The 26896-nt window shown below is 38.4% G+C and overlaps 1 protein-coding gene across 1 annotated transcript in view; it reads left to right on the top strand.

Annotated features, from left to right (window-relative positions):
• Window positions 1-613: 613 nt before the first annotated feature.
• LOC140281691 (GTPase IMAP family member 8-like) overlaps window positions 614-26896 on the top strand; it is a 32890-nt gene continuing 6607 nt past the window's right edge. The window contains exons 1-3 of the mRNA XM_072376186.1: window positions 614-691; window positions 9136-9813; window positions 25110-26120. Of these exons, the coding sequence (XP_072232287.1) occupies window positions 685-691; window positions 9136-9813; window positions 25110-26120 (1696 nt within the window). The 5' untranslated portion in view covers window positions 614-684. The remainder of the gene's footprint in view (window positions 692-9135; window positions 9814-25109; window positions 26121-26896) is intronic.

A 26896-nucleotide genomic window follows, 5' to 3' on the forward strand; every position in this document is an offset into this window, starting at 1 on the left:
CTGTTGTCTTCCTCTGCTCTTTCTGGCAGCTCTACCACCTCTTGTCAGTGCTCCACTCACACCTCTGACATCACTCTCCTCATTCTCCAACCTGACATCTCTTGTAGTTGTTATGGTTTGAGATAGTGTGAGATGTGAAAGACCAAAATGCAGACGCAGCAAATGATCGGAGGTTGAAGGAAACTGAACTGATTTATTTTAAACCTAAACAAAAAGTGAAGCCAAACTAGAAGTACAAAAAAACAAACCAAACGCTCACAAAACATGAAAAAACAAGACTAATTAGAAACTGGAAACAAGAACTGGAAATGGAACAAGTGGTTGTAACAGTAAGGATCTGACAATTACTATGAGAGAACAGAGAGCTTGAATACTGAGGAGAAGTGATTGGTGAACTGATCCAAACAATCCACAAACCCTAACAATGCTATTGTAGATTGAAAATGTTTTAACCCATTAAGAACTGATGTTACATGTAATGCTTTAGAGGAAATCTCAAGTCTCCGTGTGTTAAAACATTCTCAGATGTAGTTTGACACTAGCTCCACCTCTAAAACAGTATTATTTTTCTCCTCAGTTATTAAATCTCGAGGAAGCGGTTTAAATAACAGATGAGCTACACTCACAGCAGAGAAAGAAGCAGAGAACAAGTTCCAACAGATTTTCACTTTGATTTCTAAAATCATGGCGGGTGAGTAGAGATAATTAATTTTTTTGTGTAGATTGAATGACTGAAAACATGAAGAGCTAAAATGTCTTTAATTAAAAACTTTCAAACACATAAGATGCACAACACCAATATGTCAGCTGAGCTGCACTGATAACACAAATACAGTTTGTAGATCAAACAGATTCATGTTGATGACGTATAAAATACAAGATTGATGGAATAATGTTTCTGTTTGAATTTATCTTCATTCATTCATACTGAATGTATGCGTGAAAAATATTGTACACACTGTACACAAATATATAAAAACACTTTAAAAATGTTGTATCTAAATAATCATTTGGACCCAAACTCGATGGAAACTTAAGACACTTGCTGGCAGGAATAAAGTGTAGATCACTGTTGGGCTGTTGTTCAGGGAGTGTGTTGAAGACTGGAAGCAGGCATGAATACTTAAAGGTGGGCAATTAGAGGCTGACATGTCAGAAGGAAAAACCAAAGACACAGACCAGCTGTCTGTGAAAACACTAATCACACATTTTGCAGTTAGCATGTGAGCCTAAACATCTTTACTCACATAGAACACACTGCAGGCTATTCAGATCTGCTGAACTACACATGCACATATCTCACCATTAAGCTTGCATGTAACAAATATCAACTTAACTAACTCTCTAAACTGGTTAGCCAGGTTAATTCAAGGTATTGCATCTAACTTTCAAAACTCTTACATGAAGGTCACATTCTATAACTATTGGTATGTTAGTCACAGGCACTCATTAAATACCAATAAGATTACATTTTTACATTCCTCCATCATTTTTGCTCACCTGGAAACACAGAAACACAAGCACATCAGCACGATGTGACTGTACACTGCAGGCTTTTAGGGCCTGCTGAACATCACATGTATGTCTCTTGCCTTCAAGAGTCCAAACTGATACATTCAGTCCAAACTGAAACATTACAGTTAATATTGTGAGCTCAGGAAACACTCCCGGACCACCATACTCATGAAAATAAGGCAATAAGGAGAGGGAAGAAAAATATATACATATTTATATATAAATATGTGTGTGTGTGTGTGTGTGTTCAATATATTTAATAGAAGATGAAATAATCTTTCTAATAATATCTAATAATAATAATCTGAAATCTGTCTTCTTGCAGCAGACCTAAGGGTCGTTCTAGTTGGGAAAACTGGAGCTGGGAAAAGCAGCTTGGGTGAAACCATACTTGGAGAGAAAGTGTTTGAGATGAATCACTCTGCAAACTCTGGAACAAGTGAATGTCAGAGTGCAACCAGAGAGGTTAATGGAAGAAACATCACAGTGATCGACACTCCTGGATTCTTTGACAATCACACGAATGAAGAGGACCTGGAAGCTGAGATAGCAAAGTACATCACCGAGTGTTCCCCTGGCCTTCATGCTTTTCTCATTTTACTTAAAGTGGAGAAATTTATGGAGCACGAGAAACATCTTATCTCTAAGATAAAAGAAACTTTTTCTGAGGAAGCTTTCAGACATGCTGTGGTCGTCTTCACTCACGGTGATCAGCTCCCTGAAGGGATGACGATTGAAGAGTTTGTGAGAGGAAATGAGGATCTGCAGGATCTCCTGGAGAAATGTGGAGGCCGCTGCCATGTGGTTGACAGCAAATACTGGAAGAACAACCAGCAGGATGAATACAGGAACAACCAGATCCAGGTGGGAAATCTGCTCAACACAATAACAGAGATGGTGAACAATAGAGGTTTCTACACCAATGAGATGCTGCAAGCAGTGAACAGACAAATACAAGAGGCGGAAAGACGCTTTCAGTCTTCATCAGGACATATGTCGAAGTGTAGCATAACCTGACACGGCAGGATCAGAAAAATGTAAACGACATATATATATATTTCATATATGTATGAAGCATTATTGAAAGATGTAACCAAAAACACGAACCTTAAAGGACAAACAGGAGAAATGCATTGACTATGAATGTGTATCAGAAACACTAAGTGATTTGGAAAGGGGCAAGAGAATGGAGAAATGTACTTTCATGACAGTGCAACTCTGTTTCTTATTTCAGAATTCACATTTTCTGTTGACACATGAAAAGCTAAAACCCTTCCAAAGTCTCATGAATGATTAATCGTTGTTTGCTTTCTAAAAAAGGTATTAATTATCATGATAATAGTTTAGTACTCCATAACACAGATTAACAGACAGCTATGTACATTTACAGATCTGACTGACAGCTAGAATATGCAGCAAGAGGTTGGATGGAATCAAATCAGTGGGTGGTTCCAAGACTCATTCTTCAGCTTGATGTTTTTTGGAAAGTTTGGTTCTCACAACCAAAAAAGACCCGTGAAGACTCCATCATAGATCTGTCAAAGTACAAGTTGTAACTGCAATAAGTATCTTTCTCCTCAAAGTCACAGTGAGACTGATCCTCAGTGATGATGATCTGAAATATCTGCTCTGTGGTTCTCTAGAATTCTGATGTGTTGAATTCTGAGTTCTGTTACATACGGATGGAATGTTCACTGTTTACTATCATCAACTATGACATTAATTGGCTTTAATGTGGTTACCAGGCAACAAGTGTCTCTTGGGTTACACACTAACCTTAAGAAGAAGTAAGAAAGAGCGAACACCCCAAATCTCTCATATTCTCAAACTGGAGAACAAACACACAGAAACTCAGCAAACGTGAAAAACCTGAACCTTCCTTTGAATTACATCACAGAACTTTGCGCAGCTATCGTTGACATCTCTGCAAATATCTAACAAAGTTGTCTGATAATTTAGATGTATGTATCCTTTAACATATTACATTTGGAAATAAAATGCTTGATAAAAAATGACAGTTTTTAAGTTGTTTTTCTTCCTCGTCACTTACCGTGTGAACAAAGTCCTTTTTCTTGAAAATGTAAAAAAGGTTCCCTTGTAATTTGTACAAACTATTAGACTGATTAAAAATTACATCTACGGGCATCTCTGAATGTTTTAGCTCTTTATGAAATGCTAAATGGGGCACATCAAGAGGAGATCTCCTCTCAGAAATGGCTACATGGGTAATTTGGTCATGCAGACAGTAACAAACTATAATAACAATTACATTCAAAGAACATGTGACCTCTGGTGCTCATGAGAGCAGGTGCATGTGAGGTGTTAAAATGGTGTCTGAGACAAAGTACAAAGAAAGTTTTTTAGTTTGAACCATGATGATTTTTTGCTTTTTAACAAAAATCAGTTGGTTTTGATTTCTAACCCAAACCAGGAGCTAAATCCTGCCAGGAACTGAGAAAGAGTTTTCGCTCATGTTTTTTGTGTTCATGACTGAATGTAACCCAGGACTGAAACAGCTGTCATGTCAAGGGTTTAGATTAGATTAGGTCAAGTCTTAACATTATCTAATTTGATCCTTTTTAATGATTTCTTCCAAACAGACCACTTAACCAAACATCTCTTTCCCCATAATGATGGATATGCAGACACTGAAACAAAAGTTAGAACCTTACTCTGATTGTCTCTGCCTCCCAGATGAAGCCTCAGTCAGCCACTTCAGGTCTGGTTCAGACTGACATCGAAATGAAATATTTTCCAGTCAAAATTTTGGTCAGTTTTTAAAACTTCACATCGAAATCTTGGAAGTTTACAGCCTTTTAAAATGCTTTCAGTTCATAGAACTGTAGTATATACAATAAGTATTATGTTACACACACACACACACAAACACACACACATATATACGCACACACACACATATCATGTGCACATCTTTCACAAATGAAAATCAGAAACCAAACTGTTGTGCAGTTTTATTCCTTTTAGAATAATATTATCCTAACTTGTCTCTGGACATTAATTGTAGCTTCTGCAAGTGTTATTCTGTCATTCTTCAAATCAACAAAAAATTACAACAAATTCAAGTGTAACGCTTCACATGCACAGGGTTTAAACAGGTTTGTTTTAAGACAGCAACACTATGGCCCACAACTGTAGGGGGAGCCAAAGAGTAATAAATAAATAGATAAATAAAAAAGCCAAATTCACTTGCAGGACACTTTATGACAGAAACATAGCAAAGACAAAACATAGCAAACATCAACTTTGGGACAGGAAATATGGACACACATTCTTAAGCAGATTTTGAATTTCTAACATTCTGAACTGACCTTAGGGCACATGATAGTTTTTTATGGTCAGATGTGGAACTCACAGCACTGTTTGGAAACCCCCCCTCACACACACACACCCAATGATTGATTACTAGCTTAAAACTGTGGTTAAACAACTCAACACATACTCATGTTCAGTAATTGTGTCTTAAAGTGTTCACCAAGAAACTCTTATATGGATAATCTGGCTTTTCACAGGTTCGCTGATTTACCTTTTAAGCTACAATTCTGATGTACTTAGACACCTTTTTATCACTCATAAAGTTAATCAACATTTGAAAAACCAAATCTTTAGCTGAATTTATTTTGTTCCTGCAGCTTGTTGGTTTAGCAAATCTTCGACCCAAAGATCTTACTGTTCATGGTTTTACTTCTGTAACTCCATTTCATGGAGTTTCTGTGTTGCCATTAAAAACAAACAAAAAAAGTTGCTTTTTTCTGACTTGTGAAAATCTTGCTCTACCCCAAAAAGGCATGAAAAGGTGGAGCTGGTGTTTTACATCACATATTCCATTAATATAATATTATTATTATGGACAACAATGTTGAAGGTTCTGTCACAGGGCCTGATGCGGTATGAAAAGATGTTTTTAAAATACTGGATTATACATAAGAATCAGTCGTTTAATTTTTTTACAGAGAACAAGCATCACATCATGTCCCACATCAAACTTCTTATCTGTAACGGTCTGTGGATTTTCCCTCATTCAGTTAGCGCTGTGCTTTTTTTTTTCCTGAACTTGTTTTACTGGTTTAGTTGGATTGTTCTTGGTTTGTTGTGTTCTTTGGCTTAGACCAGTATTTGTTGTACATTTAGTTAGTTTGCTTTTCTTGTGAATTCTGTTTAATTTTTAGTCTTTGATTTAAGCGAGTTTTTCAGTTTGGTTTCTCTGCTGTTTCCTGACATTATCCTTCGATGTACTCAGTTGCCTTTTTCTTGTCACTTGATCATTATGTTACAACCTGTTTCCACTCACCTAATCCACTCATTTTTTAAAAATAAATAAATAGACATTCCAGTATACTGTATGTGCTCTTTGGTTTCCTCATTCTCTGTCCAGATCACTGTTGTAGCACTCCCTGTACTTTTGTGGTTCCATCTCAGCTCTTTTTCTTGTTTTTTTTTGTTTCCAGCACATGGCGCTGCTTTTAGTTTGTACATAATAAACATTTAGGTTCTGACACCTGTGTCTCTCATGCCTTTTTGCTCCCTGGGTTGGATCTACAACCTCTTCTTGGTAATATGGACTGTGACAGTAGGATCTGTCCATACCTGGACCCAACAGGCTACCTTTTATCCTTCCAGTAGGTTACTGAATCTGGCTTAGCATGCAAGAGGCTCAATGCAGCTATTTCTGGCTCCACCATCATTCACCACAAATTTAGTGAAATTTTCTGAAACAGAAAGTAAAGTTAAAAGAAATGTAAACAAAATTATATATTAACTACTTTAAGGTAAATCACATAAAACACCAGACAATCTGTTAAATAGACAATCGAGTAAATTTCTCTTTCCAAAGGATAAAAATCAGATCAATCCCAGTCTCACACAATGTAAGCACTCTCACGCCAAAGTGCCTGTCACCTGTTGCAGTAACAGTGCCTGGACTGATCAGCTGTGTAACCAGCGAGTTTTGCACTCCACCTGAGTGCAGTAGTGAGCGATTGAGCAAAACCCACACATAGTCAGATTGCTCCAACAAGCCCAAAATAATGAAGTCAGAAGGCTAACATGAGAATGAACAAGATCCGAAGCAAGGAAATACACTGTGTGAAAATCCAGCGGGTTATAGGCTTCTGGGTTAGTAATAGGGACAATAATAGAAATAATGATAGTTATAACTGTAATGATAATGATAACTATCATCATAATCCCCAGGTATTTTGATAATGCAGTCTTAGGTGTATACTCTGCATATGATCAGGTGTGTTTTGGGTGCTCTTATGGTCTATTTGTAATGCAAACTGAAATATGAAACCTCATCCAATGCTTTGTCTTTCAGGTCATACAGCCTTTCACTGCCATCCCTCTGAAGAAATTAACTCCCTATCTATCTATGTATCTATGTATACACATATATACGGTATATATGCGTATATACATATGTGTGTGTGTGTGTGTGTGTGTGTGTAGGCATGTGTGAATTGCCAGGGAGGAACAACGTGGGGTTAAAGAGAATATATTTCTTGCAAAGATAAGCCTGAATTGATATATGAAATGGGCTTATGGCTGCTGCCTTTCCTCCAATCCACCTGTCTGCTGTGACTCTGCAACCAACAGCTACTGTTGTCTTCCTCTGCTCTTTCTTACAGATCCACCACCTCTTGTCAGTGTCCCACTCACACCTCTGACATCACTCTGCATATTCTCCAACCTGACATCTGTTCTTTCCTCGCCTGTTACACAGCTCAATGTTGCCATGAACGAGGGTCTCCTACTACCTGAACCAGCCCAGGCAGACCAGAAGGTGTGGTGCCAGAAGACCTCCCTTCATGGACCGCCCCATCAATGTGCCATCATGATGAAGCAACAACTTATTGCACGGCTTTAGTTGCAGTCATCGAGCGCCTGGCCATGGCGAAACGTTATGTTTTTTTTTTTAAAGCCATTTTCATATTAAACAATTTCTTATTTATTTCGGTGACATTACGAAATACAGGTGACACGGAATTAACAGCACTCGTAATTGCTTCGCAATTATTCCCGTAATTCCACTGCTGACACTGCTAAAAATGACAGATTTTCCTTTTTGGATCTCTGAAAGCAGAACTTCAGTCTCAGAGCCCGTAAAGTTGTTATTTTTGCGCCTTGATGCCATTTCTCATGACTCAACACTTCCTGGCACAGGTGAGAGGAAGCATAGCCTTATATGGTATTATTTTGGACGTGGAGTATGCAAATTTACTATCCTCGTGCACGTGCACTTAAATACACTTTTTCCAAAGTTAAGAGCGTTTGTATCTGACATGGCGTGTTTGTATGATACCTTCTTACGAAAAAAGTGAGAGAAATTTAGAAAGAATACGAAAATATTCTTGCATGAGACTCTTGCTCATACTCTTTCAATAAAAAAAGGAAACCAAAATGCTGACAAAACATGAAAAGACAAGACAAATCAGAGACTAGAAACAAGAACTGGAAATGGAACGAGTGGTTGTAACAGTAAGGATCTGACAATGACTATGAGAGAACAGAGAGCTTAATCTAATCTACATGAATAAAAACAAGGAAAGACTACAGATCCCAGAAATAGACAAAGATAAAACATGTGACATAAAACAAAAAAAAATCATAACAAAAAAACACAAGTAAACAGCAAGAAAAGAGAATAGAACAAAACCCAGATAAAAAGAAGACTAAACTAAACCAGAATCCATAAAATCTAGTTTGACACTAGCTCCACCTCTAAAAAAACGTTTTTCCCCTCTTCTTGCATCTCGAGGAAGTGATTTGAACAGACGAGCTACACTCACAGCAGAGAACGGAGCAGAGAACAAGTTCCAACAGATTTTCACTTTTCTAAAATCATGGCGGGTGAGTAGAGATAATGAATTTTTCTCTGTAGGTTGAATACAGTTATTATTGAGAGCACAGGAAATACTGCGGGACCACTATAACCACAAAAAGAAGGCAATAAGGAGAGGGAGGATCAAGGTTGGAATCAGAGAAAGACTGAAGAGTGAAAACAGTAAACATGAAGTGCTCCTGTTAGTCATGCAGGCCAATGTGTGCTCTCTGCACCACAAAACAGAGGAACTGCAGCAAACGGTAACCACATGCATGAATTTAGGACTGCCTCCATTCTTGCATTCAGAGAAATGTTGCTGATTGAAAATGACAGAGATGACATATTGCACAGTGATGGTTTACATCACAGAAGAGCGACAATCAGAGTGGAGCAAGAACAGATTTGGAATCATGGTGGGTGATGTGAAAGAAATGTTTCTGTTTGGGTTCAAAAAGCTTCTTCATCTGCTCAAATACTGCTCTGATGGTGTATAAGTGGACACTCTCTGTTTTCACAGACATGGTCTATAAAAAAAAAAACTTAAGCAATAAGAAAATCGGAGTCAGCAGTCTCTAAAAGAGATTCAATTAAAATATGAAAACAAACCCAGACGATTTAGTGACAGCATCATGATAATTTTATGTTGCCATTAAGCAGTTTTATGATACAACCATTTCAGATTTTTTATACATGTATATATACATATGTTTTTTTTGTGTGTGAATAAATGTATTTTATTGAAGATGCACTAATCTGAAATCATTACTGTCTTCTTCCAGCAGACCTAAGGGTCGTTCTACTTGGGAAAACTGGAGCTGGGAAAAGCAGCTTTGCTGAAGCCATATTTGGAGAGAAAGTGTTTGAGATGGATGACTCTGCAAAGTCTGAAACAAGTGAATGTCAGAGTGCAACCAGAGAGGTTAATGGAAGAAACATCACAGTGATCGACACTCCTGGATTCTTTGACAATCGCAGGAATGAAGAGGACCTGAAAGATGAGATAGCAAAGTGCATCACCGAGTGCTCCCCTGGCCCTCATGCTTTTCTAATTTTTCTTAAAGTGGAGAAATTTACAAAGCATGAGAAAGAGATTATCTCTGAAATAAAAGAAACTTTTTATGAGGAAGCTTTCAAACATGCTGTGGTCGTCTTCACTCACGGTGATCAGCTCCCTGAAGGGATGAAGATTGGAGAGTTTGTGAGAGGAAATGAGGATCTGCAGGATCTCCTGGAGAAATGTGGAGGCCGCTGCCATGTGGTTGACAGCAAATACTGGAAGAACAACCAGCAGGATGAATACAGGAACAACCAGATCCAGGTGGGATATCTGCTCAACACAATAACAGAGATGGTGAACAATGGAGGTTTCTACACCAATGAGATGCTACAAAGAGTGAACGAACAAATACAAGAGGAGGAAAGACGCTTTCAGTCTTCATCAGGACATATGTCGAAGTGTAGCATAACCTGACACGGCAGGATCAGAAAAATATAAACGACATATATATATACTTCATATATGTATGAAGCATTATTGACAGATGTCACTTAGTGATTTGGAAAGGGGCAAGAGAATGGAGAAATGTACTTTCATGACAGTGCAACTCTGTTTCTTATTTCAGAATTCACATTTTCTGTTGACACATGAAAAGCTAAAACCCTTCCAAAGTCTCATGAATGATTAATCGTTGTTTGCTTTCTAAAAAAGGTATTAATTATCATGATAATAGTTTAGTACTCCATAACACAGATTAACAGACAGCTATGTACATTTACAGATCTGACTGACAGCTAGAATATGCAGCAAGAGGTTGGATGGAATCAAATCAGTGGGTGGTTCCAAGACTCATTCTTCAGCTTGATGTTTTTTGGAAAGTTTGGTTCCCACAACCAAAAAAGATGTTTCCCGTGAAGACTCCATCATAGATCTGTCAAAGTACAAGTTGTAACTGCAATAAGTATCTTTCTCCTCAAAGTCACAGTGAGACTGATCCTCAGTGATGATGATCTGAAATATCTGCTCTGTGGTTCTCTAGAATTCTGATGTGTTGAGTTCTGAGTTCTGTTACATACGGATGGAATGTTCACTGTTTACTATCATCAACTATGACATTAATTGGCTTTAATGTGGTTACCAGGCAACAAGTGTCTCTTGGGTTACACACTAACCTTAAGAAGAAGTTAGAAAGAGCGAACACCCCAAATCTCTCATATTCTCAAACTGGAGAACAAACACACTTCGGTCCACAGAAACTCAGCAAACGTGAAAAACCTGAACCTTCCTTTGCGTTACATCACAGAACTTTGCGCAGCTATCGTTGACATCTCTGCAAATATCTAACAAAGTTGTTTGATAATTTAGATGTATGTATCCTTTAACATATTACATTTGGAAATAAAATGCTTGATAAAAAATGACAGTTTATAAGTTGTTTTTCATCCTCGTCACTTACCGTGTGAACAAAGTCCTTTTTCTTGAAAATGTAAAAAAGGTTCCCTTGTAATTTGTACAAACTATTAGACTGATTAAAAATTACATCTACGGGCATCTCTGAATGTTTTAGCTCTTTATGAAATGCTAAATGGGGCACATCAAGAGGAGATCTCCTCTCAGAAATGGCTACATGGGTAATTTGGTCATGCAGACAGTAACTGACTATAATAACAATTACATTCAAAGAACATGTGACCTCTGGTGCTCATGAGAGCAGGTGCATGTGAGGTGTTAAAATGGTGTCTGAGACAAAGTACAAAGAAAGTTTTTTAGTTTGAACCATGATGATTTTTTGCTTTTTAACAAAAATCAGTTGGTTTTTGATTTCTAACCCAAACCAGGAACTAAATCCTGCCAGGAACTGAGAAAGAGTTTTCGTTTGTTGTGTTCATGACTGACACTCTAAGTATCTTTTTTCAACCCTTAAATTTCACTCACCATTACATCACTACAAAAGCAGCACGCACATCTGTGTTATGTCAGAGAGTGAAACAAAAGTTAGAACCTTACTCTGATTGTCTCTGCCTCCCGGATGAAGCCTCAATCAGCCACTTCAGGTCTGGTTCATGCTGACATTGAAATTAAATATTTTCCAGTCATAATTTTGGTGGTTTTTTTAAAGTTTTCATATAAAAATCTTGGAAGTTTGCAGCCTTTTAAAATGCTTTCAATTCATAGAACCATAGTATGTACCCCTTCTATTACCTTTGGGGTAAATTTGACCCCATTCAATGTTTAACGTCTCTAAATAAATTATTGACATAATTTTTTGTTGTTGCTTAATATTTCATGACTTTTCCTTATTTATTGGGGACAACTGGGTAAACATAAAATTAACAAGAAGATATGTTTTGAATTTCCTGTACACAGCTTGTATGCATCAGTGTTCTTCGGGGTCAATTTGACCCCAAGCTGTTTTTCACCGTGTAAAACATATAAGAAATATCAACAGTTACACACATTGGTTCTGGTTGTTTTTGGATGATATTGACGACACTATAACAAACAATTGTTTAATCTTCAGAAAGTTTTAGGGCCCTAACCTTACATAACCCTTGTGGTGTGTGTGTGTGTGTGCGTGTGGGTTTTTATGTCTCTGCCTGTTCCCTCGCAAGGTTGCAACATTGTTGATGAATTCAAGCTTCGAAACCTGTCTGCTCTCACGTTCCTACATATTTTAGCCTCTGTCTTGCGGGAACCAGTCTTGATTTGCTCAGACTCTGTCCCAGCTGCCAATGCTGGGGGCGGGAACTTATGGTTCCCGTGAAGACAGTTTTAGTCCACACAACATGAGGGGTAGAGCAAACTTATAAAAGCTTGCACAGCAGTCTTCTTGGTTTTCTGTGTGCTCTCACAAACTGCATGTCTTCTCAGAAATGGTCTGTGTCAGTGATGTGTTGTCACAACTCTTTGACCAGGACAGTGGATGAGAATGTGTCGGAGACAGAGGATGATGTTGAGGAGGACCCTGATTATGAGGCATCTTCTTCTGATGAGAATGATAATAATACATTTATTTTTTCATTTGTTAGGCACCTTTCATGACACTCAAGGTCGCCGATGTCACTGATACCTTCAGTGTTGACCCTCCTGTCTCTCAACCACCAACAAACATACTGCCTTCCAAAAATGGAAAGTTAGTATGATCTATCTCCTCACTTCTTGAACAACAGGGTAGACTTAGTGCTGCTAATGTAATCAAAATGGTTCCAGGCCCCACCAGAAAGGCTGTCAGCCATGTCCAAGACATAAAATCAGCATTTGAGCTATTCATTACACCGTCTATCGAAAAGGATGTACTTGAGATGATAAATTTAGAGGATAGCCGCGCATATAGGGAGAGTTGGAAAGACTTGGATGTGACCCACTTGCAAGCCTACATTGGGATGCTCATTTTGACCGGAGTGTACAAGTCAAAAGGTGAAGCAACAGCAAACCTTTGGGCTGCTGAAACTGGAAGGGCAATATTTCCAGCCACGATGTCTCTAACTATTCTTGATAACAGAAATTGTTTTTCATTCCAAATAATATAGATATAAAAATATATATATTTATAATATAGATATAATATAAAGCCATTAAAACACCAAAAATTTAAGTAGTCAATTTAAATTTATTTAAGTAGTCAATAAACAAACATAAAGTACTGGACACTCAAACTTGGAAAACAATATTAACTCTAATAATTTTCTGAACCCGAAGGTTCAGAAGGGTAAAAGATGTTAGTAAATTTGAAGGTAACAGGAAGGATACAACAAGTATTATGTTACGCATATATTGATGCCACACACTCACACACACATACGCACTCACACACACATACGCACTCACACACACATACGCACTCACACACACATACGCACTCACACACACATACGCACTCACACACACATACGCACTCACACACACATACGCACTCACACAAACATACGCACTCACACAAACATACGCACTCACACACACATACGCACTCACACACACAAACGCACTCACACAAACATACGCACTCACACACACATACGCACTCACACACACATACGCACTCACACACACAAACGCACTCACACATACGCACTCACACACACATACGCACTCACACACACATACGCACTCACACACACATACGCACTCACACACACAAACGCACTCACACATACGCACTCACACACACATACACACTCACACACACACATACACACTCACACACACATACGCACTCACACACATCCTTCACAAATGAAAATCAGAACTCAAACTGTTGTACAGTTTTGTTCTTTTTAGAATAACATTAACAAATAACAGATAACTTTGTCTCTGGACATTAATTGTAGCTTCTGCAAGTGTTATTCTGTCATTCTTCAAATCAACAAAAATCTATAACCAATTCAAGTGTAACGCTTCACATGCACAGGGTTTAAACAAGTTTGTTTTAGGACAGCAGCATTATGTCCCAGAACTGTAGGGGGAGCCAAAGAGTAATAAATAAATAAGTAAATAAATAAGCCAAATTCTCAAGTGATGCAGATTAACACATTTGCATAAATGACATCATTAGTTATAATGATGTCATTTCAGTCAGTCAAATAGAGAAAGACTTTCAAATGAGGGGTTCCAATAAACCCATGAAAGATTTCACATTTTGGATGCCATGTTTAGTGTATGACTATCTTCATGTCAAATCTACAAACCCTCAAACTATAGGCTAATGTATATTATTATATTATATATATTTTTCACTTGGTTATGTGCGTATTCTGTCAGTAATTTGTCATTTTTTGTAAGTAACATCTACAAAAGAACAAACTAATTTGACTTGATTCAGCTGACAATAATTCAATCTGTAGCTAAAGCCTGTTCCATCCGATTCTTCTGTAGAAAACAGTTGTTGCTCAAACACATCATAATGTTCCACAGTCTCTTCAATTCTGTTGTTATAGTTTATTTTCAGGCAATTCCACAGTTGGAAATCATATTATCTATAAACTCTAAGAAAAAAGATCAGCAGTTTTAGGCAGACAGATTAAACTTTTGTTGGGTTTGGTGAGAGCATTAACCCTTAAAATCCCATTTTGCAAAGAATCAATTTATGAAACCCTGTTAACGTGTCTACAAGGTGTTTTTGTGTTGCAGGATCTATTCTTAAGCAGATTTTAAATTTGTAACAGTTTGTGTTACAGTTTTTCATGGTGAGATGTTGGACTCACATCACTGTCTGAGAATGACCAACCAACTGGCCAACCAGCAGAAAATCACAGTACAGTGAAAGTGAAAGAATTTTGAGGCATTCAAATCCTTCTTTTTCCTTGGTTGTCCATACCAGTTAAACCACATTCATATCCACTTCTCTAACCTCTAAGCTATTATAGGGTGTAGCCTTTTCATAAATTCCTTGGAACAATGCCGTAGGCTGTGTAGTTTCTTTTGAGTCATTTCCTCATACATATTCTGCTGCTGTACGTAGACAGCAAGTTTCCAAATGATTCATTAATAGCTAAAAACAGTGGTTAACCAAGTCAACACATACTCCTGTTTATTAACTGAAGTGTTCACTAAAAACTTCAGTGTCCAGGTGTTTTATATGGATAATGTTTATTTTCCCAGGTTGGCTGATTATTGCCAGTTTTACCTTTTAAGCTACAATTCTGCTGTACTTAGAATCCTTTTTATCACTCATAAAGTCAATAAACATTTTTGAAAACAAATCTTTATCTGATTTTTTTTTTCCTGTAGCTTAATGTTTTTGCACGTCTTCGACCCAAAGGTCTTACTGTTTATTGTTTTACTTCTGTAACTCCATTTCATGGAGTTTCTGTGTTGCCGTTACAAACAAACAAAAAAAGTTCCTCTTTTCTGACTTGTGAAAATCTTGCTCTACCCCAAAAAGGCATGAAAAGGTGGAGCTGGTGTTTTACATCACATATTCCATTGATATAACAACATTGTTGTCCATAATTATTATCATGGTCAACAATGTTGAAGTTTTTCTCATAGGGCCTGATGTGGTAGAAAATATTTTTTCAGGATGTTTTTAAAATCCTGAATGATACATAAGAATCAGTTATTTCAATGTTTTACAGTGAACAAGCATCACATCATAGTTTTCCCTCATTCAGTTTGCTTTCGTTTTCCTGAACTTGTTTTACTGGTTTAGTTGGATTGTTCTTGGTTTGTTGGTGTTCTTTGACTTAGTTCAGTTTCTGTTGTACATTTAGTTAGTTTCTGCTTCTTGTGAATTCTGTTCAATTCTTAGTCTTTGGTTCAAGCGAGTTTTTCATTTTGGTTTCTCTGCTGTTTCCTGACATTATCCTTCAATGTACTCAGTTGCCTTTGTCTTGTCACTTGATCACTATGTTACAACCTGTTTCCACTCACCTAATCACCCATTCCAGCATACTGTATGTGCTCTTTGGTTTTCCTTATTCTCCAGATCACTGTTGTAGCATTCCCTGTACTTTTGTGGTTTCTGCTCAGCTCTGTTTCTTGTTTGTTTTGTTTTCAGCACATGGCGCTGCTTTTAGTTTGTACATAATAAACATTTAGGTTCTGACACCTATGTCTTTCACGCCTTTTTGCTCCTTGGGTTGGACCTCTTCTTGGTAATATGGACTGTGACAGTATCCACACCTGGACCCAACAAGCTATTTCTAGTTAATCCCATTTCTTGCTGGGACAGTGTCAGAGCCCATGTTAGGGCCACACTGCTGCAGCTCCTGCCCAGCGCAAAGGCAGAGCCTGTAGACAATGGCCGCGTTTCCCAGATTCGCTAAGAAGCTCTTAGTGCTAAGAGCTTCTTAGGAGCGGTCTAAGTTAGCGCTCCTAAGATGTCCCTGTTCTATGTCCCTGTTCCTGTGCAGGGGTCTGTAGGTGCTATGCCATGGCCAGAGCTCAAACATTTATGCCGGAGCCAGGGCTGGAGCCCTTCCTTACGATTTTGGGATCTTCCAACCCCCTGGTCACTTAATTTACAGTACTCCAGGAGGATTAGTCATGCTTCAGCAAATACTGTCATTCGCAAAAATATAGTGTCGGACAATACTACAAAACATACATTGATCTTTTATCTTCTGCTTATCTGAGGTCAGTCATGGAGGCAACAGGTCCAGTAAGCAAACCTCTGGAAAATAATATGATACTACTACTACTAGTACTACTACTACTACTACTACTACCAACAATAATAATACTTGTGTGACATGCCCAGCTATTCCAGTAAAGTAGGCTAAATTCAAGACCTACAATGCCATCCTGGGAATTTCACTCAGGGAATATTCCTTATTTAAAAAGGTGATTAGAAACTTTTACAAGGAGATGCTGCCACAAGAAAATCCAGACCACCACCTCTGGGAGCTCTGCCTCTGAAACAAGAAAACACTTTGTAATAAAATGGGGATAACAGGGAGCCCCTTCAAGCTACTGATCAACACTAAATACTGTGGAGATCAACAGCTAAGAAAGGCCTCCCACCAACAGTGAAACAGAAAGTAAATTCAAAACTAAATAATATGGTAACTACTTTAGGGTAAATCACAAAAAAACACCAGTCAATCTGTTAAATAAACAATCGAGTGGCGGGTAAAAATACATTCCTCTTTCCAAAGGTTTAAAATCAGGCCAATCCCAGTCTCAAACAATGTGCGTACGCTCACGCCAAAGCGCCTGTCACCTGTTGCGGTAACAGTGCTTGGACTATTCAGCCGTGTAACCAGGGACTATTGCACTCCGCCCAAGTGCAACGTGAGTGATTGAGGAAAACCCGCACCAACTCAGATTGCTCTGTCAAGCCAAAAATAATGATGTCAGAAGGCTAACATGCAGCGGGGTCTACATGAGATTAACTGGATTATAGCTATAATTGGGTTATGCTCCATATCTGAGCAAGGTTAATTATCCTTGGATATATGGCGGTAAATAAATCGAATCACTGGCAAAAAGCATGTCATACCCCTGTACGATAGGTGGCGCTGTACCCATTTCAACTATAATAGAGCCCCTTCCTGTGGCACTCATGTAACCCCCACTGATGAAAAATAACAAGATCCAAAGCACGAAGAATGAATGTAGGGCAAAACAGCAGCATTCCTGTAGCCCAGTGTTTCTCAATTCCGGTCCTCATGACCCACTGCCCTGCATGTTTTCGATGTTTCCCTCCTCCACCACACCTGATTCAAATAAATGGCTCCTTATCAGGTCACTGCAGAGCTTGATGACGAGCTGATCATTTGAATCAGGTGTGGTGGAGGAGGGAAACATCGAAAACATGCAGGGCAGTGGGTCATGAGGACTGGAATTGAGAAACACTGCTGTAGCCTAAACCACAGCTGCAGCAACACAAGCGGTGGTCACATTCCAGCTACCAAGGACCTCAAAACATGCCCAGGATCCCTGGCATGAATAACACGGTATATTAGACAATGAGTTATTTGGAAGTTTTCATTTTAGTGGGTGTTACATACAGATCAGGCAGTGACTCCTAACACCCAACACAGGAGGCAGCATGACACTTATTCAATTACCTGCAGTATAAACCTGAGGCAAAGCACTCACTTAACAACAATAGGTTAAAGGTTGATGAAAGATAAGAAGCAAACCTACTGAGAACAATCCAGAAGAAAACAATAGGAGGAAACTGTCACGATTTACGTTCTGTTTCATGTCTTGGCTCGTCATTTCCAGTTTTATTTTGAAAAGTCACTAATCTTGTCCTCTCGTTTCAGGTAACTTTCCCTTCCTCCCGTGTCATGCGTCTCATTGTCTTCCCTGATTCCCAAGTGTTTCCACCTGTTCCCCTTGGTCCCTCGTGTGTTCCAATAGTCTGCGTTTCCTTTTTCTCGTGGCCAGTATGTTGTCTCCTTTTGAGCTACATTACCAGCCATTTGTCTTGTCTCATGATCCATAGTTCCACGAGCCTGCAGTGAGCAAATCTCCTGCAGTGCTGTCTTGTTTTGTAATTTATTCATGTTCCGTAGCCTTAGTTTATTTAGTCCAACACGGTAAGTTTCATAGCCTTGTTTTTTACCTCCGTTTCAAGGAGTGATTTTTGGTTGTAACTTTTCATAACCGCCTCCGATTAGCGGAGCGTTCATAGTTGCCATCATTGAAGGTGAGTTCAACCCCCCGAATTTCAAATATAAAGCTACAGATATTAATGTAACTCTGGCGAGACTGAAACTGATTAAGCAGAACTACAGTGTCAGTGAGCTGTCCACAGAGCCAATGCGTCTTTTGCACGCTGTCATCATATGCAAAAGTAATAATTGCAATTACAGATATCACGGCTACTGCACAGGACACAGTTGCAAGCACTTTGCGTTGCCTTGCCAATAGGAGAAGAGAGAAATGACAGCATAGAACGTATAAAACACAACAAAATGCAGTAAAAAACGTTTATTCATATTATTCACGTGATTTATGGGTACTCCCTCCAATTATGGGAAGAGCGGATGGGCTTTGCGCATTTGGCACAAACACACAGCCTTTGCGCAAGGCTTTATACAGCCTGTTGATATCTTAAGGACCTAACTGGTCACACCTGGGAGTAAATGTCATGTAGAGATTGTTTTTACATGACATTACAGCTGAACATATGGCTTTCATCCACAAACCAACGTGGGAGCCCGAAGACGCATGTGACAGACGCACATAGGCATGCGTAAAACCAATTTTGACCACTTCATGCTGTTTATTTGCTTTCTTGTAGTTAACTTTAGTTTCTTTTGGATTCTTGTGCGTATTATGGAGCCATTTCGGTCCATGTTTGTAAGCCTTTTTTTCCTGGATTAAATTTTCGGAAGTTGAAACAAGTGGCATTGGAGTGTGTGATTGAAAACCACCACGGTCTGCTTCTCCTCCTCCAGTTGCCGAGACTTTGTGTTGTTTTTTTTTGGGTCGAAGACTTATCTGTAAACATGTGTTAAACATATAAGTAGCATAAACCGAAAGAAGGGACTCACCTGTTGAGTACCGCACATTTCCTTATACGGAAAGCCTTGTCGGAATGGTGGGCTGTCGGAAAGTGCGGGATTTCGGTATGGGTGTTACCACCCTAATAAAACCACTTGGAACCACACGACCCTGCATCTGCGTCCTGAGTCCCACGGTACTTGACAGAAACCACACAACAGCTCGCTGATCTAAAGATGATTAAATGCTAAGGATAAGCAAATATTACAGAATGACTGATCAAATTAATCACCACAGACACATCTGCAAGAGCAACATAAGTCAGGCAACAGGGCGTGCACTCAACACAGGAGAATACCATTTTAACGAAGCTGTGCTGAAGCCATCCTTTTAAAAGTAATTTCAAGCTGATATCAGCTTTGCAGGCAGTTGCTAAAGTAGGTTTATAGTTTATATTTGAAATGGTTTGAGGTAGAGTGTTTATGAAAGACCCAAATGCAGATGCAGCAAATGATCAGAGGCTGAAGGAAACTGAACTGATTTATTTCAAACCTAAACAAAGGGTGAGGCCAAACCAGAAGTACATAAAAACAAAATGGAGATAAAATAAAAAAACCAAGACAAATCAGAAACCAGAAACGAATGAAAATGGAACAAGTGGTGGTAACAGCAAGGTTCTGACAGTGACTATGAGAGAACAGAGAGCTTAAATACTGAAGAGAACTGATTGTTGAAAGGTAGCAGCTGAGAAGATTGAACACAATGAGTGAGTGACCTGAACGTGGAGGCTGAGGAAACTATGCGTGAGAAATGTGAAACAAGAAACCTGATTGAAAACAAGGAAAGACAACAGATTCCAGAAACCGACAAAGATAAAACATGTGACATAAATCATAACTAAAAAACATGACTAAACTACAAGAAAAGAGAATAGAACAAAACCCAGAAAAAAAACAAGACAAATCCAAACCAGAGCCCATAAAATCTAGTTTGACACTAGCTCCGCCTCTAAAACAGCATTAGTTTTATATATTGCATCTCGAGGAAGTGATTTGAACAGATGAGCTACACTCACAGCAGAGAACGGAGCAGAGAACAAGTTCTAACAGATTTTCACTTTGATTTCTAAAATCATGGCAGGTGAGTAGAGATAATTAATTTTTTTTTGTGTAGATTGAATGACTGAAAACATGGAGAGCTAAAATGTCTTTAATTAAAAACTTTCAAACACATTAGATGCACAACACCAATATGTCAGCTGAGCTGCACTGATAACACAAATACAGTTTGTAGATCAAACAGATTCACGTTGATTATGTATAAAATACAAGATTGATGGAATAATGTTTCTGTTTGAATTTATCTTCATTCATTCATACTGAATGTATGTGTGAAAAATACAGTACACGCTGTACACAAATATATAAAAACACTGTAAAAATGTTGTATCTAAAGAATCATTTGGACCTAAACTCGATGGAAACTTAAGACACTTGCTGGCAGGAATAAAGTGTAGATCACTGTTGGGCTGTTGTTCAGGGAGCGTGTTGAAGACTGGAAGCAGGCATGAATACTTAAAGGTGGGCAGTTAGAGGCTGACATGTCAGAAGGAAAAACCAAAGACACAGACCAGCTGTCTGTGAAAACACTAATCACACATTTTTCAGTTAGCATGTGAGCCTAAACATCTTTACTCACATAGAACACACTGCAGGCTATTCAGATCTGCTGAACGACACATGCACATATCTCACCATTAAGCTTGCATGCAACAAATATCAACTTAACTAACTCTCTGAACACATTATTACTGATAATGTACTGTAAACTCACACAACTCGTATCCTAGCAGGCAGTCTGTGGTTACACCCATGAGTTTCTGGTTAGCCAGGTTCATTAAAGGTACTGCATCTAACTTTCAAAACTCTTACATGAAGGTCACATTCTATAACTATTGGTATGTGAGTCACAGGCACTCATTAAATGCCTGTAAGACTACATTCTTACATTCATTATTTTTTCTAACCTGGAAACACAGAAACACATGATATGACTGTACACTGCAGGCTTTTGGGGCCTGCTGAACATCGTATGTATGTCTCTTGCCTTCAAGACCCCTAAAATGTCCAAACTGAAACATTACAGTTAATATTGTGAGCACCACTGCATGTCAGGTTACCAATGAAACAAATAATAATTCAAAACAATGAAAATTCCTAAGTTTTGGCAGAAGATTTTATTTTACCTATACACTACCGTTCAAAAGTTTGGGGTCACCCAGACAATTTTGTGTTTTCCATGAAAACTCACTTTTATTTATCAAATGAGTTGCAAAATTGATAGAAAATATAGTCAAGACTTTGACAAGATTAGAATTAATGATTTTTTTTTTAAATATTCATTTTGTTCTTCAAAATGTGCTTTTGTCAAAGAATGCTCCATTTGTAGCAATTACAGCATTGCAGACCTTTGGCATTCTAGCTGTTAATTTGTTGAGGTAATCTGTAGAAATGTAGACAATTTGCAAACACAATGTACCATTAGAAGACTGGAGTGATAGTTGCTGGAAATGGGCCTCTATACACCTATGTTGATATTTCATTAAAAACCAGACGTCTCCACCTAGAATAGTAATTTACCACATTAATAATGTATGGAGTGTGTTTCTGATTAATTTAATGGAGGTATCTATGTGTATGTATGTATATATACATATAGATATATAAGAAAAGTATTTTCTGCCAAAACTTATTAATTTAAATAATTCTTACATTCTTTCTAACTGGTATCTCTATGGTCACAAGGTAGGAACATTCTTTTAACGAAGACATTCAACAAGGTTGTCTTTTGAAATTCAATTCAATTCAATTCAATTCAGTTTTATTTATGTAGCGCCAAATTTCAACAATTGTCATCTCATCATGATTGTCATCATTCAATCTCCCGTCCTGAGCGTGCCTGTGGCGACTGTGGAAAGGAACGACTCCCTTTTAACAGGAATAAACCTCTGGCAGAACCAGACTCAGGAAGGGTGGCCATCCGCCTCGACCAGCTGGGGTTTGAGAAGACAGAAAAGAGGGGGAAAAACACCATAACACCATTCAAAGGATACCTGTTGGAACAGGGAAACACAAGTTAATAACCACAATAATGTCACATGTACATAATATCATTTGAGAAATTAAACAGGGGGAAAAAGAGAGCAAAGTGAGGAAAGGTGTGACAGATGAGGTCCCCCAGCAGTCTAAGCCTATAGCAGCTTAACTATGGGATGTTTCAGGATTACTTGAGCCATCCCTAACTATAAGCTTTATCAAAAAGGAAAGTTGTGACCACTTTTTGGACCTATTTAATGGACCTTTAGAAGACGCGTGAATTGCACTGACCCAAGACCTTCCGGTTTTACTGAAATCCTCTCACACACCACACTGACATCCTCACACACATTATAGTGAAATATGTTATATATTATATGAGAGTATTTCACTTATATGTATGAGAACATTTCAGTAGTGTGTGTGAGTGCGTTTCAGTCGTGTGTGTGAGAGCATTTCACTTATATGTATGAGAACATTTCAGTAGTGTGTGTGAGTGCGTTTCAGTCGTGTGTGTGAGTGCGTTTCAGTCGTGTGTGTGAGAGTATTTCACTTATATGTATGAGAACATTTCAGTAGTGTGTGTGTGAGAACATTTCAGTAGTGTGTGTGAGTGCGTTTCAGTCGTGTGTGTGTGAGAGCATTTCAGTAGTGTGTGTGAGTGCGTTTCAGTCGTGTGTGTGTGAGAACATTTCAGTAGTGTGTGTGAGTGCGTTTCAGTCGTGTGTGTGAGAGTATTTCACTTATATGTATGAGAACATTTCAGTAGTGTGTGTGTGAGAACATTTCAGTAGTGTGTGTGAGTGCGTTTCAGTCGTGTGTGTGAGAGTATTTCACTTATATGTATGAGAACATTTCAGTAGTGTGTGTGTGAGTGCGTTTCAGTCGTGTGTGTGTGAGAGCATTTCAGTAGTGTGTGTGAGTGCGTTTCAGTCGTGTGTGTGAGAGTATTTCACTTATATGTATGAGAACATTTCAGTAGTGTGTGTGTGAGTGCGTTTCAGTCGTGTGTGTGAGTGCGTTTCAGTCGTGTGTGTGAGAGTATTTCACTTATATGTATGAGAACATTTCAGTAGTGTGTGTGTGAGAACATTTCAGTAGTGTGTGTGAGTGCGTTTCAGTCGTGTGTGTGTGAGAACATTTCAGTAGTGTGTGTGAGTGCGTTTCAGTCGTGGGTGTGAGAGTATTTCACTTATATGTATGAGAACATTTCAGTAGTGTGTGTGTGAGTGCGTTTCAGTCGTGTGTGTGAGAGTATTTCACTTATATGTATGAGAACATTTCAGTAGTGTGTGTGTTTGAGAACATTTCAGTAGTGTGTGTGATAGCGTTTCAGTCGTGTGTGTGAGAGTATTTCACTTATATGTATGAGAACATTTCAGTAGTGTGTGTGTTTGAGAACATTTCAGTAGTGTGTGTGATAGCGTTTCAGTCGAGTGTGTGAGAGCATTTCACTTGTATGTATGAGAGCATTTGAGTAGTGTGTTCGAGCAAATAATTTTTCAGTTATTTATGTGAGATTGTTTCAGTAGTGTATGTAAGAGCATTTCACGTGTGTGTGTGAGGTTATTCTGAATAATGTCCCTGACGGCCCCTCATACTTCGGGACCCTTCCCACACTCTGTTCCCAGAGTTTGAGCAGCTCTCCTCAGGACACTGCCTCCGCTGCCCAGGACCATCCCTTGATGTGTATAATGCACACTGAAGAAAGAAATTTCTCTGTGTGGGTTGAAAAAGCTTCTTCATCAACATTTGGGCTGTACTTTCTTGTATTTGTAGGTGGTCAATCAATTATAGACACAATTCAGTTTAAAGTGATTCATCGTTTCCATTATTCTAAGGTCATGTTACATAAATTTTACTCTTAAATGTAAACTAACTGATGGTACGCTGTCACATTTATTGTGGGACTGTCCACTCATTAATTTGTTTTGGATCTGTTCTTTTTTTCTGGAGTTTACTACAGGACTATCCCTCCTGATAGGAATTTGGCTCTTTTTGGATGTTCAGAGGACTCCTTAACTTTGCCTTCACACATTCAGCCAGTGTTGTTGATGGGCATGGTACTAGCTAAGTACTAGCTACTAGGTACTCCTTAAAGAATGGAAGGCACCAACTCCACCACGTTTCAAAAAGTGGGTACATGAACTTGTTTCAGTCATTCACTTGGAGAAACTGCGGTCTAATAATGTGAAAGGCCAACATAAATGGGAGGTAACATGGGGACCCTTGAGGAAATATCTGTACCTAGTCTGACTGTATTTATAATATATCTTGACATATCTGTCTGTATTATTATATATTTTTTCCCTTTAGGAATGACATATGTCAGTAAATAACTTGTTTGCTCTTTATTTTGGATTTAAGATGAACTTGAATTCTTCTTGGTTTTGCAATTACACACGGCTTAAACACTCCCCCATGGGGTGCATGTGTAGGTGAGTGTGTGTAAGTATGTGCTTAGGCTGGGCTTGGGCATTATATTTTGATTTGTTTATCTTTTGTTGTTGTTTGTTTTATTTTGTGTGGCTATGTGTGGAAAAAACAAGCAATAAAAATAATAATAATAAAAAAAATTCAAGCTAAGTCTGCTCTCTTCTCCATCTTACCAACTGTAGCTTTAAGTGCAAATCGAGTCGAGTTATACGACTCTAATCCCCATCTCTGATGTATATTCATGCATATATACATGTGTGTGTGTGTGTGTGCATAATGTATTTAATTGAAGATGCACTAATCTGAAATCATTACTGTCTTCTTGCAGCAGACCTAAGGATCGTTCTACTTGGGAAAACTGGAGCTGGGAAAAGCAGCTTCGCTGAAGCCATATTTGGAGAGGAAGTGTTTGAGATGGATGACTCTGCAAACTCTGGAACAAGTGAATGTCAGAGTGCAACCAGAGAGGTTAATGGAAGAAACATCACAGTGATCGACACTCCTGGATTCTTTGACAATATCAGGAATGAAGAGGACCTGAAAGTTGAGATATTAAAGTGCATCATCGAGTGCTCCCCTGGCCCTCATGCTTTTCTCATTTTACTTAAAGTGGAGAAATTTACAAAGCATGAGAAAGAGATTGTCTCTGAAATAAAAGAAACTTTTTATGAGGAAGCTTTCAAACATGCTGTGGTCGTCTTCACTCACGGTGATCAGCTCCGTAAAGGGATGAAGATTGAAGAGTTTGTGAGAGGAAATGAGCATCTGCAGGATCTCCTGGAGAAATGTGGAGGCCGCTGCCATGTGGTTGACAACAAATACTGGAAGAACAACCAGCAGGATGAATACAGGAACAACCAGATCCAGGTGGGAAATCTGCTCAACACAATAACAGAGATGGTGAACAATAGAGGTTTCTACACCAATGAGATGCTACAAATAGTGAACGGACTAATACAAGAGGAGGAAAGACGCCTTCAGTCTTCATCAGGACATATGTCACAGGAAGATAGAAAGAGTCAAGCAAAGAAAACTGTGTCAAATAATCTGAAGAAAGCTGCAGGTGTTACTACAGGAATGTGGTTCAGATCTCTGCTTGGTGTGCCTGTGATGGTTGGTACAGTTGCCCTGGTACTGAAAGCTATGAGACCAGCTATCAGAGGGGTAGCAGCAGGGTTAGCTGGAGCAGCTGCAGCTTCAGGTCTGGGAGTTGGTAAAGTGGCAGGAGCTGCTGGAGCTGCTGCTCTTACAGCAGCAGCAGTTGGTTATTTTAGGTGTCGTAAAACTGATGAAGCGGACCCGGCTGTAGAGGCAGTGAAGAACACAGCTAAGGCTGTTGGTAAGTGTGCTGAAGTGCCAATTAAAAGGTGCTAAATATCAAGGAAGTGTAAATAACATAAATAAAAAACATTATGGTAATTAAATATCAAAGCATGGAGGACAATCAGGCTCTGTTAAACTAGGCTGCCGCTGAGCTTTTATTTTGGGTAAATTATTGAAATCAATATCAAAAAGAGAATGCAAGCAGCAGATAATATCTCAGAACAACAAAGATGGGATTATGTTATTAAACTGATTATAAGAAGGATCTTTTGGATTTAAACTTCAAAGTTCACATTTACAACAAGAAATTCACGACATACTTTAACTATTGGAAAGCTTCACAGAAAAACAATTAATTTATGTTGCTTACATCCCGAAATCAAGTTTTAACTGGATTTATTTTTCTTCAAAATATTTTTTGTTGGTTTGATATTTGATATTTTGTTGGTTTTCTTCTTTTACTTTCTGTGAAACTTTTATTCTCTGTTGGTTTGGGATTTCATTGTCTAAATGTGGGAATTTATATAGTAAATTTGTTAATATTTCTTATAAGACTTTTGCTGATAAAGATTAGGTGAAACAATTTTGTGGCAGTTGGAGCATAATAAATCGTGCTACTCGCTTTGGTATAAACACATAATATCTGTGAAACAGAGGCTGAAACGCCACAGGAGCTGATTGGTCTGCTCTTATTTTCTTATTACATCTGTAATTCCTTTGGTGTATTGTAATTACTTTGATCTTAATTATCTTCATTATCAGTTTTCAGGCATTTTAGTCTATTTTGATGAG

Source organism: Leuresthes tenuis, unplaced genomic scaffold (assembly GCF_036924035.1).
Source record: "Leuresthes tenuis unplaced genomic scaffold, fLeuTen1.0.hap1 SCAF_22, whole genome shotgun sequence".
Lineage (NCBI taxonomy): Eukaryota > Metazoa > Chordata > Actinopteri > Atheriniformes > Atherinopsidae > Leuresthes > Leuresthes tenuis.